Below are 16,838 nucleotides of genomic sequence, written 5' to 3'. Positions count from 1 at the left end.
TGTGTAGTTGTTGGGCAGGAGTAAAGACAGCTTTGAGAATTCCTTAAATGGGTGAAGTCTTTGAAATGCTTTATATTGTGCAGTAATATAAAGTACAGGGATAATCTATTCCCAAAAGACCATAGATACAAATACTATGTAAATAGTAACATATGTATGTATGAATGCTTTCGAAGAACATGGGCAGATACATTTCACTTTCATATCTTCATGGTAGATTTCCATCTGAGAGCGTCTTCTCAGACTTTGTTGGAAGAGCACCTCTGCTATGAGGACAGGTTGCAGGAGCTGGGATTGTTCAGCCTTGAAAAGAGAAGACTTCGGGGGGACCTAATAGCTGCCTTCCAATACCTGAAGGGAACCTACAGGAAGGCTGGGGAGGGACTTTTTACAAGAGTGTCCACTGATAGGACAAGGGGAAATGGGTTTAAGTTGAAGGAGAACAGATTTAGATTAGATCTTAGGAAGAAATTCTTCAGTACGAGGGTGGTAAGACTTTGGAATAAATTGCCCAGAGAAGTTGTGGATGCCCCCTCCCTGCAGGTGTTCAAGGCCAGGCTGGACGGGAGTAGCCTCATCTAGTTGAGAGGCGTCCCTGCCCATGACAGGGAGTTTGGATTAGATGATCTCTAAGGTGCCTTCCAGCCTATGCCATTCTATGATTCTATGATTGTGTTCATGCAAAATGCTTGCATTAAACTGAGAGAGCTGGAGAAGCTTGGAGAAGAGAAGGCTCTGGAGAGATCTCAAAGCAGCCTTCCAATACCTAAAGGGGGCCTACAAGAAAGCTAGAGAGGAGCTTTTTACAAGGGCGTGTAGTGATAGGACAAGGGGCAATGGATTTAAACTGAAAAAAGGTAGATTTCGATTAGATATGAGGAAGAATTTTTTTATGTTGATAGTGGTAAAACACTGGAACAGGTTGCCCAGAGAAGTTGTGGATGCCCCATCCCTGGAAGTGTTCAAGGCCAGGCTGGATGAGGCTTTGAGCAACCTGATCTAGGGGAAGATGTCCCTGCCTATGGCAGGGAGGTTGGAACTAGATGATCTTTAAGGTCCCTTCTACCCCAAACCATTCTATGATTCTGATACTTACCTGCTATGTATTATGCCTTTATACTTAAAACAGGGTTGTGATTCTTTACACCTTTATCTATGGAACAAGTTAAAACCTTAGAAGACAAGTTTTGCAGGCTTGATAAGGGACATATTTCATACAGACCATGTGGCTGCATTAGTAACTGTTTATACTGCTCTTCTGGACTTTCAGCACCACTGTCCTTAATGTCTAAAGCCAATTACTTTGTTGAAACTAGTTGCTCCTTTAACTTAGTCTGCACTAGTGTGACTGCTGGTGGAGCATTCTGGCTATGAATCTAGTACACTACTTCAGTGCCCTCTGAAGCATGAAGCTTTTTTTGGTGTTTGTAGTTTCACATGGTTTTTAACTGGGTTCTCAGTAACTTTTACAAAGCTTGCTGGACGACCGAAATGACAACAATCTGTATATGTGCCTGTAGCACTGGATACTACCCACCGTAGAAGTAAGCGTGTGGGTTTTTTTAAATAGCAAACTAGCGGCATGGGACAAGGCAGAGATCAAACACAAGGAGTTTCAGACAATTTTATCTAGAAGTTGTAGGGGCCATACTTGGCTTCCACACCAGCGGATAAAGATTTGATCTTGGTAAAGATTTGACTATAGCTTTACATCAGCTATGTCAAATGAACATTACTGCGTTCAAAATATTTTGCAGAGATGGAGTTTCCAGCAAATGTGGCAGTACGTGTTCATTTATATTTCAATCTGAGAAGGATGAATGATCAGTGTTGCAGAGTTGTGCCTCACTGACTTGCTGAATGACACAAAGTGTCTCATTAGTTTTACATGGAGGCTCTGAAACATTGTATTCTGCCTGATTTTGAGCACTTAACAAAGGTACCTAATTATGGAAGCCCTTCACACGAATATTTCTTTAGAAAGAGAAAAGCTCTTAGAAGCATGAATTAGTCTCCAGAGATGCCCCTCTCTCCCTGTCTGGTTAATAGAGGTGCAACCATGAATAAGCTCTGATTTTTAGGCACTGACGTTTTACATTTTTAAGGTTAGATGGGATATCTTCTACTGTAGGTTCTGAATATATTTATACAGCCTAACTTGATCATTCTTATAGGAATGAGCTTTTGAGTCCTTGTTTATTTAAAACATGAGGTTTTGGTTCTGCATGAATTTGGATGCAGTGTAAGCCAACTCTCACCTCCATCATTTTGAAGGACAGTTCTGTGTTCCAAATCACAATGTGTTTGTAGGATTCATGACAGCCACATGATGTTCAGAAATTAAGGGTGGACAGTAAGCTTTTGCTTTTTGTTCTCGTAGTGATTTTTCTCTTGCAAACGGAAGATCTCTTAACGCTTTCAGTGTTAATCCTGTGGCTTTGAGGAGGATCAGTATAGTTAATACTATGAGTGTGCACCTGGGATTCTGTGATAAACATCCTCCAGATAACAGAAGTGTGCAAAAATAAAACTGATAATAAAAAAGATTTTAGCAGAATCTGAAACATGCATATTAAATAGCTGGAATGCCTTATAATACTGGAATTCATTTGTGGCATTTCAGAATCTTTTAAGCCAAAGTCGTCTGCAGAATCTTTGTGTGTATGATTTGGAAGTGCACGTGTGAATATGTAAGTATGCAAGACTTTTAATTACCCATTAAAATTCTGTTGTTCTGAAACTCTTTCTTGTGGTTTCTTTTCTGTCCTTAATGCAGCTTTCTTAGCTATTTAGGAGTATGCTGAAAGCCATATGAGTATAAATGAAAACTACATATATCTTGCAGATAGCCGCTTTTAAGTCATTATGAAACAGTGAAAGATAGGGCTACTTATCAAATGCCTGCAGCTCAAATGCTGGTATCCTCTGCCACATCTCAGGTTTTTCTCTTATTAATCTTTGTAGACCGTAGGCAGAAAGTATCCAAGCCTTATCTATGTTGGCCTGTGTGCTATGAATGATTTTATGATGGCAAAGTTATTCTGAAGCTACTCTGTTTGTAATATTTGCTCTGTGACATTCAGATGTGTGTAAGATTCTCCTGAGATAATGACCGAGTATGCCTGCATAGTGCCTGTACAAATAGATGTTGTAAAGCCACTATTGTCAATGTGGTTTTAGAGATTGAGTGAAGAGAATACAATTACCAGGTTTCTGACTTAAGATGATCTAAAGCTCTATCAGGGCATTTTCTACTCCAGTTCAATGATTGTGTTAATTTCTGGCAGTTTTTCAATGGTGCCCTTTTGGGTTTGGTCACCAAAACTAGTATAAACCCAAATCTTAAATGTGAAATTGAATCTGTGTGAGCATGGGGATTTCCTTCCTGTTCAAGGAAACATCTGCATTGGTTCAGAAGAGGTAATGCAGCCTTAACTAGCAACAAAACCTTTTACATTCATGTTATAGTTTTAATAATTTGTGTATCAAGATGATTATTGCATCAAATGATTTCAGCAATTGTCATGTTACTTGTGTTCTGCCTCATAGTAGTAACTGTTGTTCCAGTGAGTGGTTTCTAGGCCTTTCCTCAGAGCTAACATTTCTTACTAACCTCAATTTACTTCAGACATTGTTAACATATCTTGTAACGCTGGTCGTATTTTCACTCTTTAATTGCTGTATAAATCTACAAGCACAATAAGGGAATTAATTCTGTAGTCTGCTGAATGCATATGAATTGACGAAAGGGGAAAAGAAACGGCAGTTATAGCAATAACTTAGTTGTATATGTGGCGTTCAATGTTAGCAGTATTTTCTTTTAAAAATGTGAACCACCGAGTACTTTGTGCTTGTCTTAGCAGTCATATATGATGTTTCTTTTTAAAGGATTTAAAGCCCAGTAATATAGTAGTAAAGTCAGACTGCACTTTGAAGATTCTTGACTTTGGACTGGCCAGAACTGCAGGAACTAGTTTTATGATGACGCCTTATGTAGTGACTCGTTACTACAGAGCACCAGAGGTCATCCTAGGGATGGGATACAAAGAAAACGGTCAGCAAATATAGTCTTTCTTTGGCATAGCTTTATTTTTTGTTTGGCACACCACATTTTACATGTTAATGTTTTTTTTTCAAGCTGTAAAAATTTTATAAATTAGTCTTGTGACCAAAATGCAGATTCTGGATACACAATTCGTTTATTCAACTCAAACCATTAGAAATGTTTGCATTTAATAGGAGAAGAAATTGAGGGCCTTGTTTGTTTAAAAATTTAAATAACTTGCTTGGTAGGTTAAGTTTTATCCAGGAAGAAATGGAAATATGTTTCTTAATGTGTGGTATGTATCTTGATATACCTTCACCTGACTTTATTCCTGATGAGGATGTAAATTGTAATTAATCAGTAAACATATGTCCTAAATTTAATGTTTAAATAACTATATTCAGTAGAGCCTTTCAGGATGTAGGGAGCTTAAAGGCTACTGAGGAACAAACAAGCTAAAACTATTGACTGTGGCATTACTTCTTATTAAAACCAGGCTACTTTAAACTTCTCTCACTAAATTCTTAATTAATGTTACTGAAGAAAAATTCCATTATATACTTGAGATAAGAATGCAGAGAGTACCGTCATGAAGCATCATAGATTGATTGAGGTCCATGACGAATTCCAAGGAAATTTGTTTACTTTGTCCCTCTGCTTGCATACATTTCCCTCCTCATTATACTTGTTCTGTGGCCCTTCTCTCGATATCTTCTACAAGAAAATAAGGAAAGGATATAGCATTTGAGGGAAACACACAATCAAGTACATTGCATCTTCTGAATGAAGCAGCTAGTATCCTTTAGGAAACCAAACTAAGTAATGTGTCATTCCTGGAATTCTGTTGCAGCGGCCCCAATTCTGCTGCCACTTCATTGATCTGCTGTCACTGTGGCCAGTTCAGCTCACTTGGTGTTGTGCATGGCTCCTCAGGTTACTGGGACTTGCTCTGCTTTTCAGGATTCTTAATATAGTCTGCAAACTTCCCTGGCAACTGCATACTATTATGGCAAGTGACTTCAGGTTGTGTGTAAACGATAGCTGCTGTGTGCATAAAGAGTTGATTTTGTTGTCATTTATAAAAGCCAAGAAGAAAAGCTTCTATCAGTGTTGACAATGAAGGAAGCCAGCTCAAAGGAATGAGGATAGATCTCTCATGCAAGGTTGTGGGTTTTATTTCTATTTGGATCATTAGTGTGTATGAGAGGATGAACATTCCTTCAAATGTCCTCCATGGTTGGCTATTTTCCCCGTATTTTAAAAGTCAGAGTTTGAGCAGAGCAAGCTTAAAGTTATTTTTTTGTCTGTTAAAGTTTTGTAGAAAGCGTATATTTAAGTTTGTCTCTTTTTTTTTTCCCTCCAAGACTTTACATTGGCCAGTTAAGAGATGATAAAAGAACAAAAAGCTGTAGTCTGAGTCATGCAGCTGCTGTAGAGAAGAAATTGATGCAATTGAAGTCACAAATTTTATGACTTAGTTTGCCCAGTTTACATTTTTCTCTTAAATATTAAGTAATTTTGAGTAGCAAAAGTGTGAAACATTGCTTAGGTTATTATGGGAGTTAAATAGATTGTGTTCTAGAGCAACTTGCCATGCTAGTGACAATCCTGTCCCTTAAGCAGGCATGAATTGTATTGTGCAGCAGAATATAAATAAAAATTTACTTTCATATGAAAATCTACCATGTCTTTTCCAAAGCCAAATGCACGGTCATGGAGTTGAGAATCTAAAAGGAAATCTGTTGGCTAACTGAGTCAGAAGATAATCTGCATTTCCATATGTACTGTTGTTATTAAAAGGCTATTTACATAAACTGATACTCTTCCCAATCCCTGCCTGATGAGTTCCTCACTGTGGAGCTCCCCTGACAGGGAGGTAGGGCTGCAGAGGGGAGGGAGACAGGTATAAAGGATGTACTTGCAGTAAGAATCATGGGCTGTCCAGGATCCTCACCGGTTAGCATTGATGCCTATTTTAGCCCTTTAAACCCATAGTTACATTAAAAGTTAACTTATTTAATTTAAATACTGAAAATTGACAGCTAACTAATGGTTAACATTAACATTTAGTTTAATTGACCAGGGTCATCTGGCAGCTTTATGCTGTTTCAGTGCCCTGCTGAACTTTGCCTTCAAAGAAGATGTGGGAGGATTGCAATATATGTTTTGATGACCAAGATACATGCTGCAGCGTAGTATTCTTTTGGTACGACATGTATGAAATCTTCAATTGTTTTAAAACTACCAAAGATCTCAGACAAACTGATAATAAGAGTAAATTTCTACATAGGTTTTGATACTGAAAGGTAAAGCACAGCTGAGTATGTTATGTTATGTTAAGAAACCAGGCCTTGCAGACTCAAGAAATTCAGAATTGAAGGACATAAAAACTGTTTGTGTACGTGTACCTTAACGTATTTAGATTTGTGTGCAGTTATGTGCATGATTATCAGGAAGGAAGCACCAAAAAGCAAGGAAAACCCCAAACCCTCTGGAAGTACTACTTTGAAGTTTCCTAGTATGTGCTCTGGTTTTGAACTTCATTTTCACATAGACTTTTTTTCTGTTAGAATCATAATCATAGAAAATAGTGAGTTCCCTTCAAACAAGGTTTTTAAGAATAAAATACAATCTGTAGAACAAGCAATAGATCTTATTACAGATTTGAAAAATCCTTTTAAAGATTTGACTCAGGTCTTCTATAGGAAAGTATACACAGGAGCAGTCCTGTACGTACAAGTTAGTCGAGCTTCATAAAATAGTTAGAGACCTATAACTAGACAGGTTTTGTTTCATTAATGAAAGCAGCAAACCAAAAGACCCCAAACATTGCAAGTTTGTTTTGTAGGGTGACCAAAGGAATTGTTTGTAACGTTTTTCTTCACCTCTGAAGTCATTTGTCTTCTGAGGCATGAAGAAAAGTCATCAACGTACGTTATTTCTCTTCTCAGACTTCTCCATGCAATTACGGGTGTTGTTTTTATCATGTCGGACACAAACTATTTACAGTAGATTTGAGTGTATTTTGGTTTGTGATGGTAGCAGATTATTTTGCAGGTGAAAAAGTCAACATTCAGAATGTTATTAAAAAGTCAAATGCAAAACTTGGCTTCGCATTGTTTGGTCTCTGAGCCAAAGAACATGAACTCTTCTTAAGTACTTGAAAAGAGTTTTTAAAGAAAAAGCACCACTAATCATAAATGATAGACAATCATTTTTTAAATGAACCAGGCCCTTAATTTTGACCTATTAATATGTACAACTATGATCTCTTACCATGATTTAGATACTATTTTAGAGGAACTTTTAAATAAGGGGGAAGGGATATTTTTGATAAGAAGCAACATTGTTTGATATTGTTGAGCTCCTTCAGAACTTTCACATGTGATTTTTAGTATACAGTTGTTCTCATTTAAATCTCCTTCTTATCTGCATAATCGAAATTCCAGTGTCATGTTTGACATAAAAGCATTAACAATAATACAAATTCATTATTATGACTTCAAGAAAACTTGCATACAGAGTTAACAGTATCTCTGAAAGCAACCACAAAAGAAATTGGCATACCTGTAAAAAGTAAATTTGTGCATCTTGCAGTATGTCTTGAGTGATTTATTTAAGGTAATGTAGAAAATGTGTATTTCATTTTAAAAAAAATTGCTTTTTAGTTTTTCTTTTGTATAAGATGTTATTTCAGCATAACTGGAGAAATATTTTTTTAAACAAATAATTTTAACTGAAAATCTTTTAGGAGCATACTAATATTGTCATTAACTGATCCTCTAAAATTCTAAGTGATCTTTACTGATTGCATTTGCTTTTTATTTAAAGAGAGAGAGAGAGAGAGATGCATGGTAATATTTTAGGAAATACGTGATGACATTCAAATTCCTATGCAATAACCAATTAAATCTCCTCCTAAACCTATAAACTGTTTAGATACGCAGTATTTTTAAAGGTCAATTTACTTTGCTACTTTTAAAATTATTCCTACAACTACAATGGAATTACTTTCAAGAAATGAAGTTTTATCTTCAGCTCTCCAATCTAGTCTGTTGGCAGAGGTAGCTCTGCAAGCCTCGAAGCTTGGAGAAGGGCTTTACTCTGCTTGATTCATGTCTCTCTCTCTCTCTGTGCTCTAGCTCTTGCACTACGTTAAGCAAAAGGATGTTTTTCTGCCTTGTATTTGAGACAGTTAAAAGCTAATCCTTATATATGGTGTATTTTAAAGTGTTTTCATCGATTAATATAAAGACTTGCTCTTTTCCTGTGCTGTCTCTGCAGTCTATAGGATGCAGTCATGTTATGCATCTTTTAATTTTAAATGACCATTTGCTTTGCTTTTCCTTCTTTTTGTGCTACAAACATAGTGGATTTATGGTCTGTGGGGTGCATTATGGGCGAAATGGTTTGCCACAAAATCCTCTTTCCAGGAAGGGACTGTATCCTTGTGCTGCTGCAGCAGGTTGAATTAGTTAGGAAGTGATTAACCTTTTTATTGATGTTGTGTCATGAAAATGCATATTGTACAATTTTTTTTTTATTAAACGAACGTGGATTTTTCTTGTGATACACTTTAAAAAATTGCTAAGAACTGCATTTATATTCAGGCTGCACCTAGCAGTAGGACATAGTCTCTGCTGGTCCTGTAGTTAGCAAGCATTCACCTTCACTCATTTTCATTACACACGCTTTTTATAGTCACTTCATGTGTGTATGTGTCTAGATATTTTTATTCACTTTATTTTAATAACTATCTTTTATGTTAATATCATTGCATTTTGTTTTCAGTTGACATTTGGTCAGTTGGGTGCATCATGGGAGAAATGATCAAAGGTGGTGTTTTATTTCCTGGTACAGATCGTATCCTTACCTTTGGCCTAGGACGTAGTTGTAAAAGGTCAAAAGATACTGCGACCATATAGTTCCAGGTTAAGGTGGTTCTAATTTTTAAAATACCGGTTTTAAACTGCCTTTTCAAAGTACAATTTGCAAGGTCATAATTTCGATTCCAGGAAGCTGCAAAAATGTCTAGAGTTATACTATTTAAAGCAAAACCACAACAGAGCATTAATGTGTATGACTGTCTTTATAGATCAATACTAAGCAAGATAAACAAAATACCACTTGGGCAAACAGACTTATTCTTCCTTTTTCCTTTTTTTTTTTCTTTTTTCCTCTTTTTTCTTTTTCCAATTTAATATAGTGTCTATCCATTGCTTTTGGATGTTGTCACATTTAAGACAGATTTTTTTTTGTTTGTTTAGGTGATGTTTTACTGGTTCATATGCATTGATTTTTTTCTTTGGAGATCATTTTTATGTAGTAACTTATTAATCTTGTTTAGTACCCAAGCGTGTTAGCAGTTGTTTAGTTGTTTTATAGGAAATGTTTACAAAAAATTCCTAACCAGTTTCATTAGTTACACTTTGAAGTTTTATATTTTTGTATGCAGAAATGATCCTGCAAAAACAGCTTTCAGAAATATCTGGCACTTTTGTCTTTCTATTCCATGAATGACTTGGTGGTATCTGTACGAGCTGTCCTGTGAACAATGCTTCAGACAAAGGGTGTGCTCCAAGAAAACAGAGCCGAAACCTCTGGATCATTGCTAAAATTAGTGGATATCGAATGAGAGTTTGCCATGTCATTTGTTTTGCTAGTAGTTACATTCCAGTTTTTTAGATGCCATCAGACGTCTTTCCTGCTTTTGCTGCAAGTTAACTGTTTAATAATTGAAATAGTACCACTTAGAGGTGAAGACTGGATGATCAAGATTTTGAAGCACAGGGAGAAGGAGGGAAGGAGGAGGAGAAGGAGATCCAGGGCATCCTTACTTTCACACAGCTCTGTCATTGCATGAGCTGCACCATGCCTTGCTTTATGCATCTGGTTTGCTAGCATGGCTTTTCAGTTTAGGCTCAGTGCCATACAATGTAAATACTTTTTTTTCCAAGGCCTGTTCTAAAGCACTGTAGAGCTTGGAAATCCTTATATAAAGGTAAGAACATAAGAGGGGGCCTGCCACATCGGACTGAAGGGTTAGCGAGCCCAGTATTCAGCCTTTGACAGTCACCAAAAAGAAAATGTTGGGGAGAATATATGAATGAGATAAGCATATATAAAATCATACCTGAGCGCTCTCCCAATATCTGTCCATCTGCAACTAGGAATTCCTGAGCCAAATGTTCATTTTTATTTTTTTTATTTATTATTTATTCAGTAACATGTATTAAATTCTTCTGCCGTGAACTTGTCAATCTCCCCTTTAACACGTGTAAACTTTTCAGTTAAGATGGATGTTCCGTATGTGTCCTTGAAACTCTTTAACTTCTGCATTCAAGTCTCTGATAAAATTGTCATTGATCTGTTGGCCAAGATTTCGTCCTTTCTGTGCCCACTGGTGCTCAGTGTTGCACGTCATTAGTGAGAGATTGCTAACTTGGGAGAGTCCAGGACTGGGCTGAGGTATCAGATGGGAATGAAGGGTGAAGCACCTACACGGGGTAATTCTTACAAGTGCCTTAGTGATGTGTAGTAGCTTGACTACTGTGAATATTCGTTCAGATCAGGAAGTGGGTTCTTCTTCAAAAGCCGAACAGTGCCTTTATTTAAATTCGTTTAATGCATTTTGTGAGTCTTCTAAATTTCTCTGTTTCTCAGAAGTATATCTTTTGCTAGTTAGTCATGATTTTGAGTAAAATACATGTTACCTTGACTATTCTATCATAGTCTTGGTTTGTGTCACTGTTATGTCTAAGAAGGTAGTCCTAATTAAGGATGATGAACTTGATAATTTATTATAATTTTCTGTATTTTCTCTCTGTTGGTCATTTCATGTGGTTTTTAACATAACTTGCTAGCTGAAAGTGAAACACTGTTTTTCTTAGCTGCATAACCTTAGATATTGATCAATGGAATAAAGTTATAGAGCAGCTAGGAACACCATGCCCTGAATTTATGAAGAAATTACAGCCTACAGTCCGCACTTATGTGGAAAACAGACCTAAATATGCTGGATATAGTTTTGAAAAGCTCTTTCCAGATGTCCTTTTCCCAGCTGACTCTGAACACAATAAGCTTAAAGGTAAGGTCTGTCTTCTGTGTGTTGTATATTTTAAAAGTTTTAAAGCTGTGATATATTGAACAGAAGTGTATCTTAGTTTTACTTGCTATAAAATCATCCCGCTAAGAAGTATGACAGTATTTATATCATGGGAGTGGATGAACGTGCTGGCGTATGCTTACCTCCACTTTTTCATCTTCTCTGAAACAGCTCCTATTCTGGAGATACTCTGATAACAAAAAAAGTAAATATATCTATTCCTCTCACTGACAGATGATCACATGATTTAGAGAAGAGTTGGGGAAGGGTGGAATACAAGTTCTGTAGGAAGAGCAGATTTTCTTCATCTAGGGATGAAAATAAAGTTTTTATATTCATAATACATAGATATCCTGTAGTTACTGAAATAACTTACTGGTTCTAAAAGTCATCTACTTAGTGGAGTCACAGACTCACCATCGTTTTTTGTGATTAACAGTTTGTGACACTTTTTTTCCCCATAAAATGCAAGAGAGGGGTACTAGGTGCTTGCCCACTGCTATTCCAGACAAGGCTTTGCTGCCAGTTGAGTTACATTTCACATAAGGATGTCACACCAAGGGGCAGTGAACGCTGAAAATGTATGGTGAAGCATGGCCAACCCCTTTCCCACCTATGTTATTCTCTTAAATTTTTGGTTTTTTGCTAATCAAATGTACTGCTTTCCTAAACCCCAAATTATGTGTGGGTTGCATAGATATTAAACTGAAATTTGTTTACTCTGGGTCTTCTATCCTTATGACGTTTGAAATGCTGCATTGCATGCACTATATATGACACTAATCTAATAGAAAATTCTTTTACAGCAAGTCAAGCAAGGGACTTGTTATCAAAAATGCTGGTTATAGATGCTTCTAAAAGAATCTCTGTGGATGAAGCCCTGCAGCACCCGTACATCAATGTTTGGTATGATCCATCAGAGGCAGAAGCTGTAAGTTCTTGTTCTAGGTCTCTGATTAGGAAGGTACTGTGCTAAAGCAAACTTGTGATGCTTGATATGACTGCTTGAAAGAAGATTATTGCATGATCTGCACATTTCACTAGAAGCTTAACTAAGGTGTAATCATTTTTCTTGGTATCGATTGACATGTTTATTAGAAATAGTATTATGAAAGGATGCAAACTAAAGTAGCTGCATCTCTGTGTGTGTGTTCGTGTATAATTGCATATAATCTCCTGGACGTGAAGCAATGCATCTGAAATCTTTTTTGTAGGGTTCTGTTTTATTTAGCTTCAGTTGATTCAGTGTGGTTTGATAGCCCTTGATAGGATTCTAAGGTATTTGCTCCTGGGCGACAGAAGTATTTTCATTAATTGTAGCAATTGATAGTACCCTTAAACTAGAAAACAAGCGTTTCAGCAAAATCTGAGTACAAGATCCTGAGCTTTCAATTATTAATACTAATGAACAAAGGGATTAATTGAAAATTTTTCTTAAAAAAATTAGTTTCAGGACAATTTCAGCTTATGCGAAAAGTGTCATTTTTTAAAAGAAAGGTTGTTGTTGATGGCCCACTAAGAATAGAAAAAGATGCTTGATGTAAATGGTGCAATTACAATTCTGCTGATCTATAATAGCTAGGGGGAAAATGTAGTCATTAACAGTAAGTTAAGGGCTGCTTGGGCTGGAGACTGCTGCACTTAGGAGCTCTTTCACCAGATTATTCAGTTTCTATTTTAATTATTACGGTAATGTAAGCAAATCTGTTAATCAGAACAACTTTAAAACTTCTAGCAATGTCTAGAAAATAGGCCAAGGCCAAATATGAGAGAATATATGACAATGTAAATACAGTACTTCTAAATGAGGGTCATATTCTGAGTGCTTACTTTCATTTTTTTATTTATTCTGGTTTCGTATCCCTTTTATTTGCTTTATCATGAGTTAGTTTTGTTTTTCAGCCTCCACCAAAGATACCAGATAAGCAGTTAGATGAGAGGGAGCACACAATAGAAGAATGGAAAGGTAAGAAGGGTGTTTTAAGTATAATAAGGCTTTTGGGAGTAGGCTGGGCCCCAACGATTACTGTTACTAAGGTTCTTCTGAGCAACCTACTAGTATTTACTTAAACTGCTTGGAATGGCCGGGGTATAGATCAGTGCTTCACAACCTCTTGATTGCTGGGACACTAAAAATATTCCTGCAAAGGTGTGGAACCATTGTAGTGCGCTTAAGACCTGCTCATTTCAGTCACCTTTTGCAAAAAACATAAGGCAGCGTTTTTAGAGAGAGTAACTATTCTGGACAAACGGTTGAAAAAGATGCAGGAGTTGAAGCAATGTAAGTCTGAAATAGAAGCACTAGTTTTCAAGGGAGGAGCATATTAGCAGTAAATGTACGCTTTTAAATCAAGCAGAGGATTTGAAAGAAGCAGGTGTAAGGAGTGTTAGTAATGGGCGAGATGGAGGGGTTACAGCTGGTGTGTGAGACGCTGATGGTTACCACCTGTGGGATCCTGAGAGAGCAGCTGGGGTTGGGGTGTGGAACAGATCACAGTGGGATATAAGGCTCGTACCTCCAAGAGCATGATCTTTAGTGTCCACTGCTGGTTTAGTATCTATATTTCCTGGTCATATATGAGGTGTAAAATGGTAAACCATAAGGGGAACATCTTTGTTGCTTCTGAAGCTCATGCTTCATTTTAAAATCACTTCTGAAAGGTGTGGTATTATTGCAGAGATCCTAGTGCTAAGAAAAAATGCAGATCCAGATTGCTGCACGGGCTATAAATGTTGCATTTAAGCAAGAATTTAGTGCATTGAGCAATCCAATACTTAGCACTGAAAAAGTCTAGGAACAGATATTAGACCTGTATAACCTTTGTATTCCCGGAGGAAGAAAAGTAGGGAAAATGTTTCATGAATCAGTTTTGACAGTTTCATTGTTTTGGCTGGTAATGGACAAAAGTCTGTAAAATCTAGTACTACCACACTTCTAAGTCACTTTCTGTTCGAAATTGAGTTTTAATTGGAAAGGCAGAGATAAGGAGAAATGTGGAAATTCTCTTACCATCCTCCTTCCAAGCAAAGTTATTTCCCTTTTGAAGCAGATGTGCTGAGGGTATTTCAAGCAAGAGCGTTAACTTTTCAGACTTTCAAAGCCCTTGAAATTATAATTCTTAAATACTTTTTTTTTCAAACTGTTTGTACATTGCACTAGTTTGCCAGTGACAGATAAGAAGTAGTATTCTGACAGTCAGTTCTTAGGAGTTGCGTTTAACCTTTTTAGTCCTTGTCTTCTGTTGTTACTTCTGTAGGTTCACAGCTGAAGTCTTCTCTGTGTAATAAGCTGCCATTAGCCTAGAAACCTTCTGGCCAGTACACAGGGTGTATGTTACATTATCCATGTTACAAGCACTTCTAACCTGTTTAAGGATGAGGAACTTCTGTAACGGGAAGATAAAGTTGCTTCTTTCATTTGGAGTGGCTACTTATCTGCCAATGTTGTATTCCATTTCATGGTGATCTGGACGTTTAGATGTTGTTGCTGAGGAAATTTAGTGGTAGATGTGTGATGGAAGGATAGCAGTGCTGTTTGGGCTTGTTCCTGCCTGTTCCTTTGAAGACTGCTGATTGAGTTAATCTGTACCAAAGAAGCCATGGATAAAAACTGAGTGGTTGTTAATTCTTGGTTTAACCTTAGGTCTCCAAGAAGCGTGGACAAAAGTCTTAGAGCAATGTCAGTGTGTTCTTGAGAGTGGTAGGCCATTGTAGCTCCAAGAGAAAATAATTGTACATTTTTATATCGCTTGCCAGTTGTTCTGTAGCCTCTACAGCCTGTTGTTCAAAACTTAATTCTGAATAGTAATAAACCTGTGAAATTTAAATGTACATTTTAATGGGAGATATATTATCAATCCAGTCTTGGGTTTGCAAACTTATTTTTTGCCTTCCCTTCATTTTCAGAGCTGATATACAAGGAAGTCATGGACCTGGAGGAGAGAACCAAGAATGGGGTTATACGTGGACAACCAGCCCCTTTAGGTTGGTTACAATAAAAGCACAGTAGAAAGCTGCATTGAGTTGTAGGTCTGGAGGGAATAAAGCTGTTCAAGTCATCCAAGAGTAACCTAACTCAAAACTATGGCTCTTAAATGACCAATAACCTCCTGAATTCTCTTTGAGATATTATTTATTTGAATGGAGTGTGTGGAGGTGACATCTCTTTTTATTAATCTCTAATTCCTCTATTAGTGTCCCCATGTACCTGATGCTTCATTCATTTCCGTTCTCAAGAAGCATCTTGGTCTGTACTAGTACTCTGTTGCCGTAATCTGGTTAGATGTGTAACTTGCAGCTGGTGCAGTTTCAAATAAAGATATAACCACTACTTACAACTATTAAGTAACAAAACAGGATTTCTAGGTTGTCTGCCTTGAATATGCCCTCTAAACAGTAAGGAAAATTACAGAGCACTTTCAGAAACTGTTGCTGGATTTTGGAGCAACATGTGACCATTGACTGACTGTTGATAGGACTCCATTTGCACTGTTGAAGTGTGATGGCAAGAGTTGGACAGCTACTGCTGACTCTGCTCAGAGTTCACTCTAGTCCAGACTCTGAAAAATCCCTGTGTATCTGAGATGGAATGTATACAGTGTGGCTGAACACCAGCTATTTCGCAGCCTGAAGGAGAAGATCTGATGGAAAAAAACAGGCCCCTTCTTTCTTTATCTAAATATGTAGATATATTCTAGCTGTGGGTCTCAACATTTAGTAGGGTATTTTAGCTCTGGCTTTATGCAGTATTATCTATGTTTGTGATTTTTAACCTTCACCCATTAGCATTTTATTGTAATTTGACAGGTATTGTGCCATGTGAGTTCTGTGATTCTTGACATACTGTTCATCAAGCCCCATTTTAACGACTAGTGGTTTTCATTTACTTGGAAAATGGATTGAGACACGTCTTCAAACTTGATGGAATAGGGAGAGTAATGGTTATTAGGAAGAGACAGACTAATGCAAGTACTGAACCGTGCAACTGTATCTGCAACTGATTTGCTGTTTTGTTTCTCATAGCACAGGTGCAGCAATGATCAATGGCTCTCAACATCCATCTTCATCGTCATCTGTCAATGATGTGTCTTCAATGTCAACAGATCCAACATTGGCCTCCGATACAGACAGCAGTCTAGAAACCTCAGCTGGACCTCTGGGTTGCTGTAGATGACTACTTGGTCTTTTGGGGGGTGGGAGGGGGGTCCTTTTAGTCATTAATAGGGCACCTTTAAAATTTGGTGGTATTTTTGAGTGTTTTTTCAAAAATAATCGTAGAATTCATCATAAAGTGCTGTAATTTTAAACTGTAAGTTGTGTTAAAAGCAGCCACTTTTTTTGCTGTAATTAACTGTAAAATATTAAACCTGATAATTTTTATTGTGGTTTTAAAATCTGCATATTTGCTTTACTATTATGCTGCTGATCTTTTTTACGGAATTTGTAAGATTTGTTTTATCAAAGCACATATTAATGTTGTGGTCATTACCATATAATGAATTATTTAAGATTTTATAGGTTTTCAATTTTTTAATTAGAATTTATTCCAGATGTTTTGTTCATGATATCCTTCAGAGTTTTATGCTTGGTCATACGTCTGTGTCCAGGTGGAGGGGGGAGAGAATTCAGTGCAGCCAGCTGTAGTTTTGGGCATGCTACTGTGGTGCTGGCAGTGAACAACATCCTCTT

The 16,838-nt window shown here is 37.1% G+C and overlaps 1 protein-coding gene across 2 annotated transcripts in view; it reads left to right on the top strand.

The window, feature by feature from the left end:
- The window catches only part of MAPK8 (mitogen-activated protein kinase 8), a 49,991-nt gene extending 33,485 nt beyond the window's left edge, over nucleotides 1–16,506 (top strand). The window contains exons 6-12 of one of the 2 annotated variants that reach the window (XM_086616617.1): nucleotides 3,889–4,054; nucleotides 8,837–8,908; nucleotides 10,950–11,132; nucleotides 11,957–12,081; nucleotides 13,053–13,116; nucleotides 15,057–15,134; nucleotides 16,178–16,506. In XM_086616617.1, the coding sequence (XP_086472743.1) occupies nucleotides 3,889–4,054; nucleotides 8,837–8,908; nucleotides 10,950–11,132; nucleotides 11,957–12,081; nucleotides 13,053–13,116; nucleotides 15,057–15,134; nucleotides 16,178–16,323 (834 nt within the window). In that variant the 3' untranslated portion in view covers nucleotides 16,324–16,506. Of the gene's footprint in view, nucleotides 1–3,888; nucleotides 4,055–8,836; nucleotides 8,909–10,949; nucleotides 11,133–11,956; nucleotides 12,082–13,052; nucleotides 13,117–15,056; nucleotides 15,135–16,172 lie in introns of both variants that reach the window. The other variant, XM_086616618.1, reaches the window with a different exon arrangement.
- Nucleotides 16,507–16,838: the final 332 nt, after the last annotated feature.

The sequence above is a fragment of the Tauraco erythrolophus genome, chromosome 9 (genome assembly GCF_009769465.1).
Source record: "Tauraco erythrolophus isolate bTauEry1 chromosome 9, bTauEry1.pri, whole genome shotgun sequence".
Taxonomy (NCBI): Eukaryota; Metazoa; Chordata; class Aves; order Musophagiformes; family Musophagidae; genus Tauraco; species Tauraco erythrolophus.
Note: the sequence above shows the minus strand (reverse complement) of the source record. Positions and strands in the feature narration are given on the sequence as shown.